The 19,082-nt window shown below is 50.7% G+C and overlaps 1 protein-coding gene across 1 annotated transcript in view; it reads left to right on the forward strand.

The window, feature by feature from the left end:
• Padi2 (peptidyl arginine deiminase 2) overlaps positions 1-19,082 on the forward strand; it is a 52,413-nt gene that overhangs the window by 14,382 nt on the left and 18,949 nt on the right. Inside the window, exons 3-9 of the mRNA XM_008822632.1 lie at positions 1,342-1,414; positions 8,530-8,591; positions 9,936-10,053; positions 11,041-11,166; positions 16,494-16,672; positions 17,901-18,004; positions 18,874-18,985. Of these exons, the coding sequence (XP_008820854.1) occupies positions 1,342-1,414; positions 8,530-8,591; positions 9,936-10,053; positions 11,041-11,166; positions 16,494-16,672; positions 17,901-18,004; positions 18,874-18,985 (774 nt within the window). The remainder of the gene's footprint in view (positions 1-1,341; positions 1,415-8,529; positions 8,592-9,935; positions 10,054-11,040; positions 11,167-16,493; positions 16,673-17,900; positions 18,005-18,873; positions 18,986-19,082) is intronic.

Here is a 19,082-nt window from a genome sequence, read left to right on the forward strand (position 1 = left end):
TTGAGGCTAGCCTGAGACAAATAATGAGTCTTATTTAAAAAGAATAATTGGGGCTGAAGAGATAGCTCAGCAGTTAAAAGTACTGGCTGCTCTTGCAGAGGACCCAGGTTTGATTCCCAGCACCCACATGGTGGCTAACAACCATCTGTAACTCCAGTTCCAGGAATATCTGATGCCCTCTTTTGACCTCTACAGGCATTGAACAACATGGGTGCACTTACATACATGCAGGCATTACACTCATACATATAAAAATAATAAACAATATTTGAAAAAATAAAGATTAGTGGTGCTAGAGAGCACTTGTTGCTCTTGCAGGGACCCAGGTTCAGTTCCCAGAACACACATACACACACACACACACACACACACACACATACACAGTGGCTCACAACTGTCGGTAACTCCAGTTCCAGGGGATCTGATGCCCTCTTTTGGCCCCCACAGGCACTGCATGCATACAGTGCACATACCTACATGCAAGCAAATCACTCATACATATAAATGGGGCTGAAGAAATGACTCAGCGGTTAAGAGCACTGACTGCTCTTGCAGAGGACCAGAGTTTGATTCCCATCCCAGCACCAGGGCTGGAGAGATGGCTCAGTGGTTAGGAGCACTGACTGCTCTTGCAGAGGACCTGGGTTTGATTCCCAGCACCCACATGGCAGCTACAAACCATCCTTAATTCCAGTTCCAGGGGAATCCAAAGCCCTCTTCTGACCTCTGAGGCACCGCACGACACAAGTGCACTCACATACATGCAGGAGATACACTCATACACGTAAAATAAAAATAATAAAATATTTTTAAAATAATAAAAGAAAATAAAAATCTTTAAAATAAATAAATAAGAAAAACTAGCTTCTCAGACCCATAGAGTGAATGGTTGGAGGTGACATTAGCAGCAACCCAGACCTCACTGTCTATAAAGGGGATTGCTGAGCACCCAAAGGGTGAAGCGATTTGCCCAGTTGACATAGCCAAAGCCAGAGGGTCCCCCCTCTGAATTCTCTCAAGAGCATCACCATAGACCTGTTACAGTGACTGCATCAGATGCCGGCCAAAGGAATGAAGTCAGCCCTGTCCTGGGTTTTTAACAGGAGGTGGGCACACAGTGTAGTGGGCACAAGACCCTGGAGGCAGTGGGGTACACTGAAAGAGAGGGAGAGGAGTCCCCTGACTGGTTGGATTATCTGGGAGTGCTTCCTGGAGGAGGAGGCCATGTTTAGAAAGGAGCTGATGGCCTTTGAGGTAGGGGGTTACTCGTGGTCTCCTTCTCTATGATCTGTAACCTCTGCCCTTCTCTTTTCCCGACTCCATGTGCTCCTCCCAACCAAGGTCACCGTCAACTACTATGATGAGGAAGGGAACGCCCCCATCGACCAGGCTGGGCTCTTCCTCACGGCCATTGGTGAGTTAGTGCAGCTGGGGTCAGGATTCCTTCACACTAGGCACCTTCACCCCAGGGGGCCTGGAAGAGTGCTCTGGGCAGCATGGCAGAACTGGATCCAAACAGTGCCAGCCATGGAGGGGTGTGGTGCATGTGTGTCCTGGGATTTCTGTTCTGGGTGGGGGACTACGTACAGAGGAGGCTTGCCCTAGGGGCCCCTTCATAGGCTCTGTGGGCTACAAGGAAAAAGAGAAAAATCTGTGTCTCTCCCAACCCCGCCTCTCCCCAGCCGCTGGGAGACTTCTACTGTCCCTGAGAGTCCTAGCCACCCTCCTGCTCTCCCACCCCGAGTCCTGGGAACAGAGATAGAGCCCTGGGTCCTTAACTCACCCAGTCCAAACTCTTCATTTGATCCACAAAGGATGCTAAGGTCCAGAGAGGTTAGGACATTCATTCACAGTCACACAGCAATGGTGTGGCAGGTTGAATCCCAAACTTGGGTGATTCCCTCAGCTCTTTCCCCAACAGCCCTGCCCTCGGGCCAGGGACACAGTCGGCTAAGCAGGGCCCAGGGATGTGATCCTTTAAGTCCTCAGACCCTGCAACAGACAAGGCAATATCTTCTTTTTTTTTTTTTTTTTTTTTTGGTCTTTTTGAGACAGGGTCTTCCTGTAGCCCCAGCTGTCCTGGATTCACCATGGAGACCAGGCTGGCCTTGAGCTCATAGAGATCTACCTGCCTCTGCCTCCCAGTGCTGGAATTAAAGGCGTGCACCATCATGCCTGGCCAATATCTTATTTTATGTTCTTTTATTTTAGTGTATTCAAGCTAGAAGGAATTCAGAGCGTTGTTTTATCCATCCAGCCTTGGTTTAACATGTACAGAAACTACCAGAGATTTGTAAAGTCCTAACAGTGCCACCCACTCACTGAACACTGAGCTGGGTGCTGTGAGGAGGAGGAAACGAAAGAGGAACAGAAGGCAGATAAACACATTATGGAGCACCAATAGTATGCCAGGCTCCAAACTTAGATGTCTACCCGTCCTTATAGCTATTCTGAGGAGAAAGGCTAGTACTGTGCCCATTCTGCACATGGGAAAACTGAGGCTCAGAAAAGGCAAAACAAGGTTCCTGGGCTACACTTAGAAATGGTTGGTGGGACACCAAGTCACATCAATTACCTTACTTTCTCTGTAGGGGAAGTGTCAAGTAAGACACTTCCCCTACAAACTGCTAGCTCCCTGCTCACCCCTCCCTCCTCCTCCAGTCTCCCATGAGCCCTGAAGGATTCTCATTTACAGTGATCTCTCACTTTTCAGCTCATACCCACAAGGGCCTGAGTACTGGTCACCCAATCTCCTCCGTCTATATCAGGGATACCCAGCCCACGGGTGAAGGACTCAGGATGACGGGGGGGGCTCACTCAGAATAACCTTGAGGGGCCTCCAGAGATGGTATCCTGACTCCTCAGCTTGCCAAGCCCTGGCACGTGACTGAGCCGTGCATGCCAACACAGCCCCTGCCTGTCTCAGATGACCGTCCCCAGGAAACCTAACCCCACAGCCAGGGACACCTGAGGACGAAGGCAGGGGAGGCAGAGGCCAGAGACCTGTCAAAGAAGGTGACCCAGGCTGGCTGTGCCCTTGGGAGGTACAGTGGAGGGAGACAGATAGGAGAGATAGCAGATGAAAGAGATGGGTCTGAAGACCAAGGCTGAGCTCAGGGGGCTCCTGAGGACACCTAAATGTCCAGGGCAAAGAGGCTGCCCATCCCCCACTACTGGAGCCTCCTTCCCCCAGGACAAGACACCTGACTGTGCCAAGGTCCAGATGCTGAAGGCTCGTGGGGCAATGAAACATCCCCCAGCTTCCCGAAGACAATGAGGGTGACAGCATAGATACACGAGGGGAACCCACATTAGAAGTTTGCCCTCAACTACCACCATCATGTTAACTCTTAAAAGCAGGAAGGGGTTGGGGCTGGAGAGATGGCTCAGTGGTTAACCGTCCATAACTCCAGTTTGAGATCCGACACCCTCTTCTGACTTCTGTGAGCTTTGCAGGACATGGGTGCACTTACATACATGCAGGCAAAATACTCATAAATTTTAAAATTAATTTTAAAAAAACAGGTAGGGGTGAGTGAGATGGCTCAGTGTGTAAGACAGATGCCACAGAAACTGAGCACCTGAACCCCAGAACCCATGGTAGAATAGAACCGACTCCCACAAGTTGTCCTCTGACCTCTACACACCACACACAGTATGTAATAGTAGTAGTAGTAGTAGTAGTAGTAGTAGTAGTAGTAGTAGTAGTAAACTTAAAGCAGGCAGGGTCTGGTGTGGTGGCATATGCCTATAATCCCAATACTCGGGTGGTGGATCAGAAGGATCAGAAGTTCAAGGCTGGCCTGGGCTACATGAGACTTTTTCTCAAAAAAACAAAATTAAGAGACTGGGTATAGTGGTACACACCTTAAATCCCAGCACTCGGGTGACAGTGGCAGACATATTTGTGAGTTTGAAGCCAGCCTGGTCTACATAGCAAGTTCTAGGCCAACCAGGGATATATAGTGAGACCCTATCTAAAAAAAGCAAAATAATAATAATGCTTTAAAAGTAGACAGGGCTGGGTGTGGTACTGCACACCTTATTAATCCCAGCACTCTAGAGGCAGAGGCAGGCGGATCACTGTGAGTTCAAGTCTGCCCTAGACTACATAGCAAGTTCTAGTCCAGCAAAGAATACATAGTGAGACCCTGTCTCAAAAATAAATTTATTAAGCTGGGCATGGTGGTTACCGCTTTAGTCCTAGCACTTGGGAGGCAGAGGTAGGCAGATCTCTGTGAGTTCAAGGCCAGCCTGGTCTATATAGTGAGTTCCAGGTCAGCTGGGGCTACAGGAGACCTTGTCTCAAAAAGATCAAAAAAAATTTTTAATTTAAAAATTAAAATAATTAATTAATTAGGGGCTGGAAAGTTGGCTCAGTGGTTAAGAGCACTGGCTGCTCTTGCAGAGAACCTAGGTTCGATTCCCAGCACTCACATGCTGACTAACAACCGTCCATAATACCAGTCCCAGGGGCTCCGATGTCCTCTTCTTAGGGTTTTGCATGAGATAGATGCACTACATACATGCAGGCAAAACACTCATACACATAAAACAAATAAATCAAAAAATTGTTAAAAAATGAGTTAGTTAAAAATAAAATAAAAGCAGGGAGTTTAGTAGGGCCTGCTGACAAGGGCCCAGTGACCCCTTAGGTGCAGTACCTCAAAGGCAGGGCTACCCTGAATGTCCCTGGACAGTGGGCTTGGCCCCCAAAGAAGCACATCTGTGTCTGTCCTAAAGGACTGGCCCAAGCCTACTTTGGGCAGAAAGAGCCTTGGCCTTAGGACAGACAGAAACAAGCTCAGGCTCTGCCTCCCGCAGCCTCATGGTGATCATAGGCAAGTTCCATGACCACCAGCCTCAGTTTCCTCGCCTGCAAAGGGAGCTTCACAGAGCATTCTTGGACAGTACCCCTAAAGAGTTAGTGAGGTGGTGTGTGCAAAGGACCTGTGCCAAGGGCAGGGCACAGCAGGTACTGAGAGGGTGCTCCCTTTCCCCTTCCTCCCAGTAAGCCATGTCACTCTGCCTGGAGGGATGGGGAGAAACTTGTCATTTGCAGTCTGCATCCTGGGGTACAAAACAAACCTATGGAACTCTTGTCCAGATCAGGCCTTGGAGCTCTGTCCTAGTCCTGCAAAAACGTGCTGTGTGATCCTGACAAGTACACCACCCTCTCTGGGCCTCGCTGTGTCCCAGCTGTAGAGTGAGGGGTTTGAGTTCATCTCTAAGAACCTTTGGGACTTTAATTAGGGCTTTTCAGAGGAGGGGGGAGTACGTAGGCAGCAACTGTCTGCCCTGCTGTGGACTGAGGTCCTGATGGTGGGAGCGGGATAGAGCCTGGACACTTTTCTTTCTCATCGACTTGAGTGAACATTCTACACCCCAAGTGTCACCCAGACCTGGGCACTCTCTGCATCCACTGTAAGCTCTCGTTCCTGTGCCTGGTCCCCAGAGCCCAGAGTCCTTCCTCCCACTGAATCCCTAGCTTCTGGGTAAGGTCAGAAGGCCAGGCTGACACCCTGCAGGGCTGGCCACCCACCAAAATGCACAGGGCAACCGCCTCGAACCCAATCCTAATGACATTTCCCATTAATATGCCCCACACCCCGGTGCCACCTGATACCTTGGGGCTATTCCGGGGAGCTGAGGCAGGACTCAGAGACTCTGGGAAATGCCTGGAGCCCAGAGGCTCTGAAACAGGTGTGTTCCCCTCCCCTGGGGAGAACAGAGCTCAGACAGGCTGTGCCAGCCTCTCTCATGACTTACAGACATCCCATTAGATCTGGAGAGAAGGCCCAGGGGACAGCTGATAGCTTAAGGGGTCCCCAGAGTAGGCTGGAGGGCAGAGGAGGCCATTAGTTGACAGTGGGGACAGTTGCAGGTCCTAAGAGAGTTGAGAAGTGCTGTGACAGATGGGGAGGAGGTGGTCAAAAGCAAAACTGTGAAAGCCCAGATTTCATAACATGAAGCAGGGCGGTGGGCGCCGTTAGAAAGTAATAAATCAGGAAGCAGCAAGAGGGGCGTGATGTGGGTTAGGGAGGTGAGGAGACGGGAGGGGCAGGGATTGCTGCATCTTTGGAAACAGTTTGGTGCTGTTTGATTTGATGTTTTTGTGCTATGTGTAAGCATTACATTAATAAAAAATGTTAAGTCCAGGGGTACAGTTCAGTGGTAAAGTGCCTGCCTAGCATATGTGAGCCCCCTGGGCTCAAGGGGGTGAGTGAGATGGCTCAGCAGGTAAAGGTGCTTGCTGCCAAGCCTGATGATCTGAGTTCGATCCCTGAAACCCATACGGTGAAAGGAGAGAACTGATTTCTATAAGTTGTCTTCTGACTTCTATACATGTGTGTGCACACACAAAATAAATAAATAAATAAATAAATAAATAAATAAATAAATGTAATTTTAAAAAACGTGAGCCAGACATGGTTGCACATGCCTTGAAGTCCCAGGACTCAGGAGGCAGAGGCAGGCAGATCTCTGTGGGTGTGAGGCCAGCCTGGTCTACTTAGCAAGTTCCAGGTTGGTCAGGGCTACAGAGTGAGATCCTGTTTCAAAAAGCCAAAACAGACAAACAAAACAAACTCACCAAAATAAATTTTAAGTTAGAGATTCAATTGGGTCTGGTGGCGCACACCTGAAATCCCTAGGAGGTTGGGGCAGGAGTTCAAGGCCAACCTGGGCTACATAGCTAGACCCTGGCTCAAAAGAAAGAAAGAACAAAAGAAAATTGGAGAGAGGAGGACAAAGAAAAGAAAAATCCTGGAGTAAAGCAGCCTAGGACCCGCTGCATGGGGAGTACACTACAGTGCTCCTGTGGTTAGAAATGAAGCCGCAGGCCTGGCCCAGGGAGGATGTGGCCACCTCCTCTGGCAGTGACCTTCAGAGGAACAAGTGTTGGGTCTTTAAAGGTAAACTTGTCCAGGTAGGAAGGCAGCCTGGGTCAGACAGAGGTCAGCCTGGATCAGTAGAGGGAACAGCACTGAAGGAAGGTCTGGAGTCAGAGGCCCCTGTGGGAAACACACTCTGTACTTGGAGAACATGGGTGTGTGTAGATGACACTTCCTGTTGGGTGGACTCAGAGTCTTGGTTTGTGTGGCGGGTGTGGGTGACACGTCTCCTCTCCTCTCTGAAGCAAACAGAAGGTACTGTGGAAAGTCCTCAGTAGCTGGCAGATGTGATGCATGTGGAGGGGGCGTGGCAGGTCTGGTGCAGGTCTGGGAGCCAAAGTCAACATTGTCCATGCATTTACACCTCGGCCTCCCTGGCAGCTGTTAGAAGGTCTCCCTTGTCCCTGGAATCCTCCCCCAGCCCTAGCCTCACTCAGGAGCCACACGGTGGCTGGTAAGTAGTTCCTCTGAGCCCGAGTTTGCTCCTCTGTGAAATGAGTGTGATGATGTTTCTCTCCCAGGGCTGTAGACTCCTGGAGACACCTGGTGTTTGTCCCTTAGCCAGTGCTCTAGTACTGAGCCACAGCAGGTACTGCACAGGGGTATCTGGCACAAACACCCTCAGTGGGACTTCAAGCAGCTACCCTTATGCCTTGTAGTGTGGCGTTCAAGTCAGGCCCAAGAGAATGGGAGACCAGAAGGTGCCTCTTCTAGGACTTCACGGCCCTCCTGTCAGTAGTGCCTATCACAGCCTGTACAGCTACTATAACCAGAAAGGGCCCCGGGCTACAAGTGAGGGGCTGAGAGAGGTTGTGCAACCAGCCCAAAGTCACACACACAGCTCAGAAGCAGAGAACGAGAGTTCTGACACTGTCAGGTGCCGAAACATTGCTCTTCCCAACAGGCTATCTACATAGCCTGTCTCCATGAGGGGCTCAGGGAGGCTGAAGGTCCCTTCCCCAAGAGAAGGGATCAGCAGGACTCTGCCCTGGATCTTCTATCAGGGAGCTGGTATTATAAGCTCCCTTGGATGGAGAGGGGCTGAAGACATGATTTCTTACCCACAGGAAGACCCTCAGTCCCTGGAGGTGGGGTCTAGACTACTGAGAGCTAAAGCCAGGAAAGAATGGGCAGGCAAAATGGTACAAGCCTGTAACACCCACACTCCAGAGACTGAGGCAGGGGAATCAGGAGTTCAAGGACAGCCTGGGCCAAATAGCAAGTTTCAGGCCAGCCTGGGCTACATAGTGAGATCCTGTCTGAATGACAGAGAAAGAGAGAGAATTAAAATAAAAGAGAGATGCCTATGTGTGCATAGATGCTCCTGAGACAAGTCAGGAGGGGCAGTTTGAAAATATCAAGTCCCCAATTCTGTTAAGGCCATCTTGTGACCTTGGGTATGTGACCTGAGGCTCCTATCACTGCCCAGGACAGAGAAGAATGGGATTGCTGTCATGTGCCCACATCTGGAACTGTAGGTGTCCTCTGAGGTTCTGCGTAGGTGGTAAGAAGAGATGACCACCTCTGCAAGCCCCTCCCTTTCCCACAACCAAAGGAATTGGGGAGCTGGGTCTTTTCCCACTAGGCCCTTCCGTCTGCATGAGATCAGCAACTCACCCTTGTCTCTTGTCTCCAGAGATCTCCCTGGATGTGGATGCAGACCGGGATGGCGAAGTGGAAAAGAACAACCCAAAGAAGGTAGCTGGCCATGCAGGTGGACACCACCCTAGCCGTGACCCTGACCCAGAGGCTTCTAGGGCAGAGCAGCGGCCGCTTGGTGCAGGCAGCCAGAGCCTCCCACCAAGCTACAAGTCACAGGGCAGGAGGCCAAGGCTTGAAGCAAGCTGTAGATGCAGCACAGCAGGGACAGGCCACCAGCAAGCCAGGCTCCCTATAGGATCAGCCATTCCCAGGCTCTGTTTCCCCAGCCTGGTTCACAAAGCTGTTGGAAGACTCACTGTGCCTGAGGCAGAGGATGCCCAGGGGAGAAATTTGTTCCCTTTGTGCCTCCTGTTTCATTTTAAAAATCATAGGGCCGGCCAGGCGTGGTGGCGCATGCCTTTAATCCCAGCACTCGGGAGGCAGAGGCAGGCGGATCTTTGTGAGTTCGAGGCCAACCTGGTCTACATAGCAAGTTTCAGGACAGCTGGAGCTATAAGGAGACCCTGTCTCAAAAAAGACAAAAAAAAATTATATATATATATATCTTGTATGTTCTAAGACTAGGTCAGGCCCAGGGAACAACAGAAACCCAGACCCTGCCCTTGAGGACCCCAAAGTCCAGCAGCAAGTAAAGGTTTAAGGAAGAACAATGTGGGTGACTACATTTGTAACCACTGTCCTCTGAGCTCCTCAAAGGGTGTGTTAGGCAGGACCATGCAAGGAACCAGGAACACCGCTCTGCAGAATAGGAAACTTTCCTATAAGGAGGTGTGGGTGCCCCGAGTCCTGGAGGAGCAATGGAGTTGGTCAGGAAAAGAGGGACCAGTCTGGCAAAGGCCTGGGGGCTTCCGGGGAGCAGAAGTGCCTTCATGTGGGTGGAACAGAGCAGGTAGGGGCAAGGTGGAGGAGACTCCAGATACGGAGTCAGCAGATCCTTGCAAGTCTCTGGCCTTGCAGACCACAGGGAGGAACAGAGAATCCAGGCTTTATCTGAGTCCACACAGAGGGCTTCAAACAGGGAAGCAATGTAATCCGGTTGGAGTCAGCTTGCATGGTACTGTGACTACAGGGTAGAAAGCAGACATGGTGCCGGCCCCCTTGGGAGCACTCAGAACGTGTCTGGAAATAGTTCCCTCAAGCCTGTCTTGGAATGTGTGTTCCTGCCACCACTGCTGCCTGGCATGGCCACCTCACAACAGAGCTGAGGCCCACAGGCTCTGCTCAGCCTTCTTTTCTCTCTCATGAACTTGGATGCTCCCATGGGTCCTTTCTGGGCATTAGACTTGGAAGTCATGCCTGCGCTGTCTCTCAGGTGTCCCCCCAGGGGTTGTACTGGGGTGCGGCCAGGAAGGGTGCTGACCTGTCTCCTTGCTGTCATAGGCATCCTGGACCTGGGGTCCTGAGGGCCAGGGGGCCATCCTGCTGGTGAACTGTGACCGAGACACACCCTGGTTGCCTAAGGAGGACTGCAGTGATGAGAAGGTCTACAGCAAGCAAGGTGCCAGCAGGGCTGCACTGGGGGACACTGGGAACACGGGTATCCTGTCCTGGGCAGGGCAGAGGGTGAGGCAGGAGTAGACTTGGGCCTTCGGGAGATGCCAGGCCCAACATCTGGCATTCAAAACTGCAAATACAGCTGGGCATGGTGGCACATGCCTTTAATCTCAGCACTCAGAGGCAGATGGATCTCTGTGAGATCAAGGCCAGCCTGGTCTATGTAGCAAGTTCCAGGCCAGCTGGGGCTACAAGGAGATTCTGTCTCAAAAACCAATAACAACAACAAAAAACTATAAATACTGTTCAATGGCATCTTTACATACACAGATGGGGAAAAGACTGGAGGGACCGGCGAGATGGCTCAGTGGGGAAGGGCCTTTGCTGTCAAGCCTGATGACCTGAGTTCAATCCCCAGGACCCTTGTGGTGGAAGGAGAGAACTAGCTTCCTCAAGTTGTCCTCTGACTTCCACAGGAATCTTGGGGCACATGCAGTCACCTGTGCACATACACACACAGTCAAATAAATAAATGTAAAAAAATTATAATGGGGGCTGGAGAGATGGCTCAGCGGTTAAGAGCACTGGCTATTCTTGCAGAAGACACTGGTTCTAATCCCAGCAGCCACATGGTGACTAACAACTGTCCATAACTCCAGTTCCAGGGGATCCGATGCCTCTTCTGTCCTCTGTGGGCACTGCATGACACGGGTGCACTTACACACATACAGGCACTAACACTCATACACATAAAATAAAAAGAAATAATTTTTAAAAAATTATAAAAATCAAGAAAAAAAACTGGAAGGAAATTCCCAAAGGGTCGATCAGTCCTCATCAGTGTCGGAAATGGCAAGCAGCTTTTTCTATAGATCCCATAATGCATGCAGGGAGTGGGGGTGGGGTCCTTGTCCTGATTTGAAGAGTAAAGAGCAAAAGTGAAACCAGCTCCTGCAGGTCCCTGGTGCTGACCTTCTGCATCTTCCTGCAGACCTCAAGGACATGTCCCAGATGATCCTTCGGACCAAGGGTCCTGACCGCCTGCCCGCCGGGTATGAAATGGTCCTCTACATTTCCATGTCGGACTCAGACAAAGTGGGCGTATTCTACGTGGAGAGTGAGTAAACCCCACTCTGCCCTTGCAGATACCATCTTTCCTTCTGAGCAGGTGCCAGGGGCTGTGGAACCCATGGAGTATCCCATAGATAGATACCCAAGGAGGTGCAGTGGCTCGGGTCCACATCTTGCTTCCCAGTCACCAGGGGAGAAAAGGCCTTTGAGATCAGGGTACTGACGCCTTCATGATGCCTGAGGCCAAGGGGCACCTCCTCCAGGTAGTGTCTGACATCTCTGACTTTCAAGGTTCCTGGAGGTTCTGTGGGTGTCCTTCTTCCTCCTGATGGTGACAAGGTGTCTGGGGACCCCACTATGTAGGAAATACACTCTACCATGGAGCTGGTCCTCAAATCTGCCTGTGCCATTGAACCACCCCAGTGCCCATGTAGTAAACATGACAGTGCCCTCACAACATCCTTCCCAGAGGAGCTGCCCCACGAGAAAAGGAGATATATGGGGGGAAATGAAATAGGTCATGTCCCAGAGAATATCAGCCCAGAGGCTGGCTTGGGGTCCAAGGAAGCCTCTCTGGGAAGTGACAGAGTTGAGACTCAAAGGGACAAGGAGAAGGAGCTGGCGTCAGGAGCTGGGGAGGAGTGTGCCAAGTGGAGGGCACAGAGTATGCCAAGCACGGAAGATGGGCTGGTTCAGAACTTTGTGGGAGGAGAAAGCCCAGGGTAGGCAAACATGCAGGGTCAAGGTCAGTCAGCTAGGCAGGGCCAGAGTGCAGACAGGGCTTGCGTTGTATTCTAAGTGCGGTGAAGAGAGACCTGAAGGATTTTGTTTTTGATTGTTTGTTGAGACAGGGTCTCGTGGAGCCCAGACTGATCTCTGACTCCCTAAGTAGGAGAAGGAAAGTGACCTTGAACTTCTGGGCTTCCTTCCCACACCCCAAGTTCTGGGATGACAGGCATGCCCCACTAGGTCCCATTTTTATGATTCTGGGGAATCAAACTCAGGGCCTGGTACATGCTACGCAAGCACTTTACCAACTGAGCCACATCCCCAGCCCCTTGAGGGTTTTGAGCAAGGGACTACTGTAAGATCTTCTATCTAAATTTATAAACTCCTGGGACTAGAGAGATGACTCAGGGGTTAAAAGCACTGGCTATTCTTGCAGAGGACCCAGATTCAATTCCCAGCACCCACATGGTGGCCAACAACCATTCCTAACTCTAGTTCCAGGGGCTCAGACACCCTCCTCTGATCTACCCCGGCATTGTAAAGCACTGTATGACATGGGTGCACAAACATACATGCAGGCAGTACACTTATACACATAAAATTAAAATAATAAAATATTTAAATTTACAAGCTTCCTCTGTAAAACAGCCTTGAAGTTTACATGGTGTTGTGGGACAGGCTATCTGGAGGCCAGAGCCTTGGGTCTCACTCTGGGTAGACCCACTAGGACAAGGGCAGTCACTGGGGGCGGGGGGGCTCACTTCAAGGAGTGACTTACCCAGGCCACCAGTGGACAACAGCCACTCAATGCCAGCCCTCTTCTGATCTACCCTGGGCAGGTTGGAATGTCCCCGAGTCAGGCCGGCTCCACCACCCCAGGGAGCCCAGAAGTTAATGTTTACAAGATCCGAGCCAGAGTTGCCACGGGGCAGGAGGGAAGCAGGAAAAACCAGCCTGGGCTTTGACTCAGCCTTGGCACTGACTGAGGCCTGTGGCTAATGGTGACATCTGGTCGTTCTCTGGATGATTCTTTGCTCTGCTAACCAGAGTGTACCCGGCCTGGCTCCATTCCTACCTCTCCCCCCAACTTGCCATCTGAAACCAGTCCTGAGCAGGCAAGAAAGAACTCCCATTGCAAAGGCCTGGAGAATGCTCCCCTTGAGACTGTCTTAGGTGGGCCACGGTCCTGCAGGCAAAGTCACTGCTGGGTCAGGAACCAACACACTAGTCATTTCTCCCCTAGATGGGGATTCTGGGTATCTTAGTTTCATTTCCCATTGCTGTGACAAAATGCCCACAAAAGCAACTTACAGAAAGGGTTTGTTTTAGCTCAGAGTTCCAGGTTCCAAGCCACAGTGACAGGGGCTCAAGGGAGCTGATCACATCACATCCATAATCAGGATCAGAGAGCAAGGATTGTGTCCTGCAGCACAGCTCTCTCTCACCCTCTCCCCCCACCTCCCTTTCATTCATTTGGGACCCCAACCCATGAAATGGCATCACCTACTTCCAGCGTGGCTCTTCCCAAATCAATTAACCCAATTAAGAAAATCCCTTACATACATGCCCACAGCCCAGCCTGGGAAATCTAGACAACCCCTCATTGATGCTCCCTTCCCAAGGTCTGGACAATCAATACTAACCTCCCCACCAGATGAACACTCTGAGCCAGGCCAGCAAAAGAGAACATAGACCCGTATCTGTGGTCCACATCCCTTTTGTTCCAAGCAGTCATTTTGGAAGTTTTGTTAAACTCTGAACACCCTGTGGGTGAGGGTGTGTCACATCACATGAATTTCAGGGGGCTACCTGTGTCCTGGCAGAGGCAGTCCAGTTCCTCGAAAGATCAGGAGCTGGGCCCTTGGAGCTCTGAGGGCAGCTCTGGAGCCAGGGGTCTGCAGGCCTCCTCTATGATGTGACATGGGAGTAACAGATGGAATAAAGGGTCAGGCCCTCTGCAGTAGCCCACAGAAATGTCAGCTATTGCTTTGGCTGGAAGTATTATCCAGATTATAGTATTGGGGTGAACAGGGCTGGAGAGATGGCTCAGTGGTTAAAAGCACTGGTTGCTCTTACAGAGGACCCAGGTTAAGTTCCCAGCAGCCACATGGCAGCTAACAACAGTCTGTAACTTCAGTTCCAGGGAATCCAACTCCCTCTTCTGGCCTCCGTGGACACTGCATGTACATGTGGTACACTTACGCACATGCTAACAAAACACATAAAAAAAATAAAATATGATTGGGTGAACAGAATTTTCCAGCACGCCTAGAAACACATGGGCTCCCGTCTCAGGTTTCCCCAGAACTCCCAAGAGTTGGAGCCTTACCTCTTCCTATGAGGACACAGTCCCTGTTTCTCCAGGACTTCCCTGGATTTGACTCTGAAAGTCTATCATGACAGAATAGCCCTCCGTCGCAGGCAGACCAAGACATTCAGTCTCACCATCAGTCTCCCCAAGAAGTGGAATCCTTCCAAAAGGACTAGAGAGGTTGTGCCAAACTAGACCACGTGCTGGCCAGCTGGGGCGGACAGCTGAGGCGCAAGAGAGGTCAAGGTGACAGGCAGACCCAGTCTGAGGCACAGGGGCCACTCAACAGAAGGGCATTGTTGGTGCCTACAAGGATAGCCAGCCATTCAGGGGATGGCCAGAACTGTACCAAGTTATGGGCAGTGAATGGGGACGTAGGCTGCTAGGAACAAGGTCTGGATTGTTCCCACATGAGATTCAATCTGCCTGGCACTGGTCCAAACTGCCAGAAAGAGACACATTGTGACTCACAGGGCGCAGGCCACATGAGGAGAAAGCCACTGACAGATGGACAGAACCTGACTCACCTCTCCTGGTCACACTGCTCTCCCCAGGTCCGGTGAGCCTGATAAAAAGTTACACCTGCCACTTCTGCAAAGCCAAGGTTGCTCCTAGGCTTGAGCAAGGCTAAAGTGCAACTTGGAGCATGCAGGTGTTGTGGGTGGGTAGGGTTAGTCAGCACATATGGATCCAGCTGGGTCTGAGCAGAGACTGGGCCCTACAGCACATGCCCTGACTGAGCAGGGCATCACCTTCAGTTCTGGGCTGTAACAAGGTGCTTGGGGCCTTCAGGGTAAGCATCTGCCCACCTCAGTGTTTGGTCCCACCTACAGGAGCCTGAGCCTTCTGTCTGGAGCTGCTGGGAGGCAAGGAAGGGACACATTCCCCACCCCCAGCTTCACCTTCTCCTGGTACCCACAGGATGTATTACCATGGTTACCCATGCTTCCAAGGTCACTGAAGCTGTTGGATGCTGTGTCATCCACAGTGACCCTGTGACACACCCTGTGACACAGGGACGCCCTCCCCCCCGTTGGCAGTTGAGTAACCCACGAGAGGTAACTGAATTCCCAGAGGCTTTGCAGCTTGTAAAGTCAGGGCAGCACCTGACCCAAAGTCCCTCTGACTTTGGAAGTCATGACCATTAAGGTCACCTGCCTGTGATAACATTCATAACCAGGGTATAGTTGGACACACTGTGCTGCAGGAGAAGCTATCCCAAGACTGGACTTCGAGGTGTGGCCCCCTCACTTCATAGATCCTGACCCTGTATGTCAAGAGTAGTACTGTTCCATGTTCTAACTCTAGTGCAACTGTCTATTAACTCATGTCATTGTTGTTGAAAACACTAAGCTGAGCCTGATCTGCCCTTCTAGCTCTACACAGTATAAAGAAACTCCTTCTGGAGCTGCGTAGGGTCCTACCTCCATGTCTTTGCGAATGCAAGTACCTCCTCCCCTCCACATCCCTCAACCACCCTGCCACCCCACAAGGGCATCTCAAAGCCGCTTCCCTCTGCTCAACGCCTCCCCATCTTCCTGCCTTCCTCACCGTGCATAACAGACAAGATCTCTACCACATCACTGCCGTTAGATCCTTCCAACATCCGCTGTCTTATCATTGGCTGAGCAGTGCTCTTACACACAGAGGCCACACCCTGGCCATTTGGCTTCCTGAAGGACTTTGCCCATGCTGGCCAAACTAACTCAATTCATGGGCTCTAAGCCAGCCCTGAAATTGTCCATGAGCCTCTCCTCTATGAACACACTTGTGTTTTATGTGTAAAAAGGAGATATAGGCTGGGCGTGGTGGCGCACGCCTTTAATCCCAGCACTCAGGAGGCAGAGGCAGGCAGATCTCCGTGAGTTCGAGGCCAGCCTGGTCTACATAGCAAGTTCTAGGTCAGCTGGGGCTACAGGGAGACCCTGTCTCAAAAAGACCAAAAAAAAAAAAAGATGTAAATTGGAGATGCAAAATGAGACACAAATTGGAGGCCTTGCTCATCCTCTCTGAGGACGCAGTTTCCTCCTCTGTGAAATGGGAACAACTTCTATTACATCACTAGCTGTGCCATTCCCAGCCACTCTAATTTCCTACTTGCCATCTACAACTCAGCTCATTTTACAGATGAGGGGCCAGAAGCCAGCTGGTACACAGCGGTGCTGAGCCAATGACAATGACCTAGTCACAGTCATCCTGGAGGCATTTTCTGCTTGTGCTTTTCTCTGTCTAAAGGCCAAGTCACTCTGCCCCTTGTCCCCATCAGAGATGCCACTGGCCTCCTCCTGTGGGAGTAGAGCCTCACACTGGTCCTCCCCCCACCCCATCCACAGACCCCTTCTTTGGCCAGCGCTATATCCACATTCTGGGCCGGCAGAAGCTCTACCACGTGGTCAAGTACACAGGTGGCTCAGCAGAGCTGCTGTTTTTCGTGGAGGGCCTCCGTTTCCCCGATGAGAGCTTCTCGGGGCTGGTCTCCATCCACGTCAGTCTGCTGGAATATATGGCTGAGGTGAGGAGTATGGGCTGCCCCTGGCTCAGGGCCTGGGAACTTTGATGGGACAAGAGGGAAAGGGGGATAAGAGAGAAACCTCAGTAACTCACCACTTCCTAACCATGTGATATAACACTTCTGTGACTCAGTTTCTCTCTCTGAAAAGTAAGGAATCTATTCCCTGAGAATGATCTGCTGCATGCGAAAACACTTGGCATATGGGGCTGGAGAGATGAGTCAGCAGTTAAGAGTGCTTTGTTGCTCTTTCAGAGGACCTGAGTTCAGTTCCCAACACCCATATGGTGGCTCAGAACCATCTGTAACTCCATCTCCACGGGATCTGATGATCTCTTCTAGCCCCTGCGGGCACCTGTATACACACCCCCCCCACACACACACATGCATACACACATGCATAGATACACAGACACACAGATACATACACACAAATAAATAATAAAAATAAAACAAATCTTCTTAAAAAATATTTAGGGAGCATGAGAGCGGGTTTAATGATTAAGAGCACTGACTGCTTTTACAGAGGACTCAGGTTCCACATGGCAGTTAACAACTATCCATAACTCCAATTCCAGAGGATCTGGCCTTTGCAGGCACTGCACATACATGGTGTACTTATATACATGCAAGCAAAACACTCGTACACATATAATAAATTTTTTTTAATTTTTAAAAATATTTATTTATTTATTTATTTATTTATTGGTCTTTTCAAGACAGGGTCTTCCTGTAGCCCCAGATGTCCTGGAACTCACTATGTAGACCAGGCTGGCCTCAAACTCACAAAGATCCACCTGCCTCTGCTTCCCAAGTGCTGGGATTAAAGGCATGTGCCACCACACCCAGCTTTGTTTATTATTTTTATTTTATGTGTATTTGTGTATTGCCTGCATGTAGGTAAGTGCACCCATGTCATGCAATGCCCACAGAGGACAGTAGAGGCTGTCAGATCCCCTGGGACTGGCGTTACGGGCAGTTGTTAGCTGCCATGTGGGTGCTGGGATTTGAACCCAGATCTTCTGCAAGAACAACCAGTGTTCTTAACCGCTGAACCATCTCTCCAGCCCCCAAAATTTAAAAAGTTTTAAAAACTACTTGGCACAATGCCTAGTATACAATAAGTGCCCAATAAATGTAGTATTGTTATCAGTGTCACCCACCTCTTGAGGCAGGAGTGGCAAGCACCCTGGCACCCCAACGTGACTCTGCTCTTCTCTCCCCCACACAGGGGATTCCCCTGACACCCATCTTCACAGACACCGTGATGTTCCGGATTGCACCGTGGATCATGACCCCCAACATCCTGCCTCCTGTGTCAGTGTTCGTGTGCTGGTAAGGGGTGGCCACAGTCCACACAGGCAACATGGCGGGGTAGCCAAGGGCTGGGCTTCAGGATCGGACACCTGAACTCAGTTCATTCAGTTCCTGCCTCTGCTACTTGGCAGCTGTGTGGCCTGGAATGATGCATGTAGCCTCTCTGCCCTCAGTTTCTCTGAAATGCGCGAACCTGTGAGGACTGCGATGATGCAGATAGAGCCCCTGCCCAGGCATTATCCTGGCTCAGGGTCTATGTTCTAAAACCATACCTCTCCTTTCTCTCCTCACTCTCAGCCCTCTACTGTGCATGGCTCACTGCTAGGCAGTGGTACACCTCATTTCCCTTACTCATTAAGCAAAATTTTTATTGAGTGTCTATTATGTGCTAGGTTAGTCACAACAAGGTGAGCTGTAAGAGGAAAAAGTGTCTGCACGTGTATGACTGGCAACCCCAGGGGGACACACTCCCTGTCTCCAGCCATCATGCCAGGCATAGCTCATTCTAAAATCTGAGGAGGGGGCTGGAGCAATAGCTCAACAGTTAAGAGCACTGGCTGTTATTGCAGAAGTCCCAGGTTCGAATCCCAGCACCCACATGGCAGCTACGAACCATCCTTAACTCCAGTTCCAGGGGAATCCAAAGCCGTCTTCTGGCCTCCATGGCATTGCACTACATGGGTGCCCTCACATACATGCAGGCAATACACTCATACATAAAAAAATAAAAATAAAAAATAAAGTATTTTAAAAAAAAAAGGTAGTTGTGAACACAGAGGTGGCCTCATATGCACAACTCAGTCCAGAGGAACTAGAAGCTGCCACCGTCCAAGAGGGGTGACCCTTGCCCCGCTTCTTCCCTGCCTCCTCTTCCCCACACTCCTCAGCATGAAGGACAATTACCTATTCCTGAAAGAGGTGAAGAACCTGGTGGAAAAAACCAACTGTGAGCTGAAGGTCTGCTTCCAGTATATGAACCGCGGAGACCGCTGGATCCAGGTGAGGGAGACCCAGGGGAAGGACACGGCAAGGGCTCTGGACGGAAGGGCTGGCTTGCTGTGAGCACCCTGTACCCAGCTGCCCGAGTGTGGGGACT

Source organism: Nannospalax galili, unplaced genomic scaffold, assembly GCF_000622305.1.
Source record: "Nannospalax galili isolate Female #2095 unplaced genomic scaffold, S.galili_v1.0 scaffold548, whole genome shotgun sequence".
NCBI lineage: Eukaryota > Metazoa > Chordata > Mammalia > Rodentia > Spalacidae > Nannospalax > Nannospalax galili.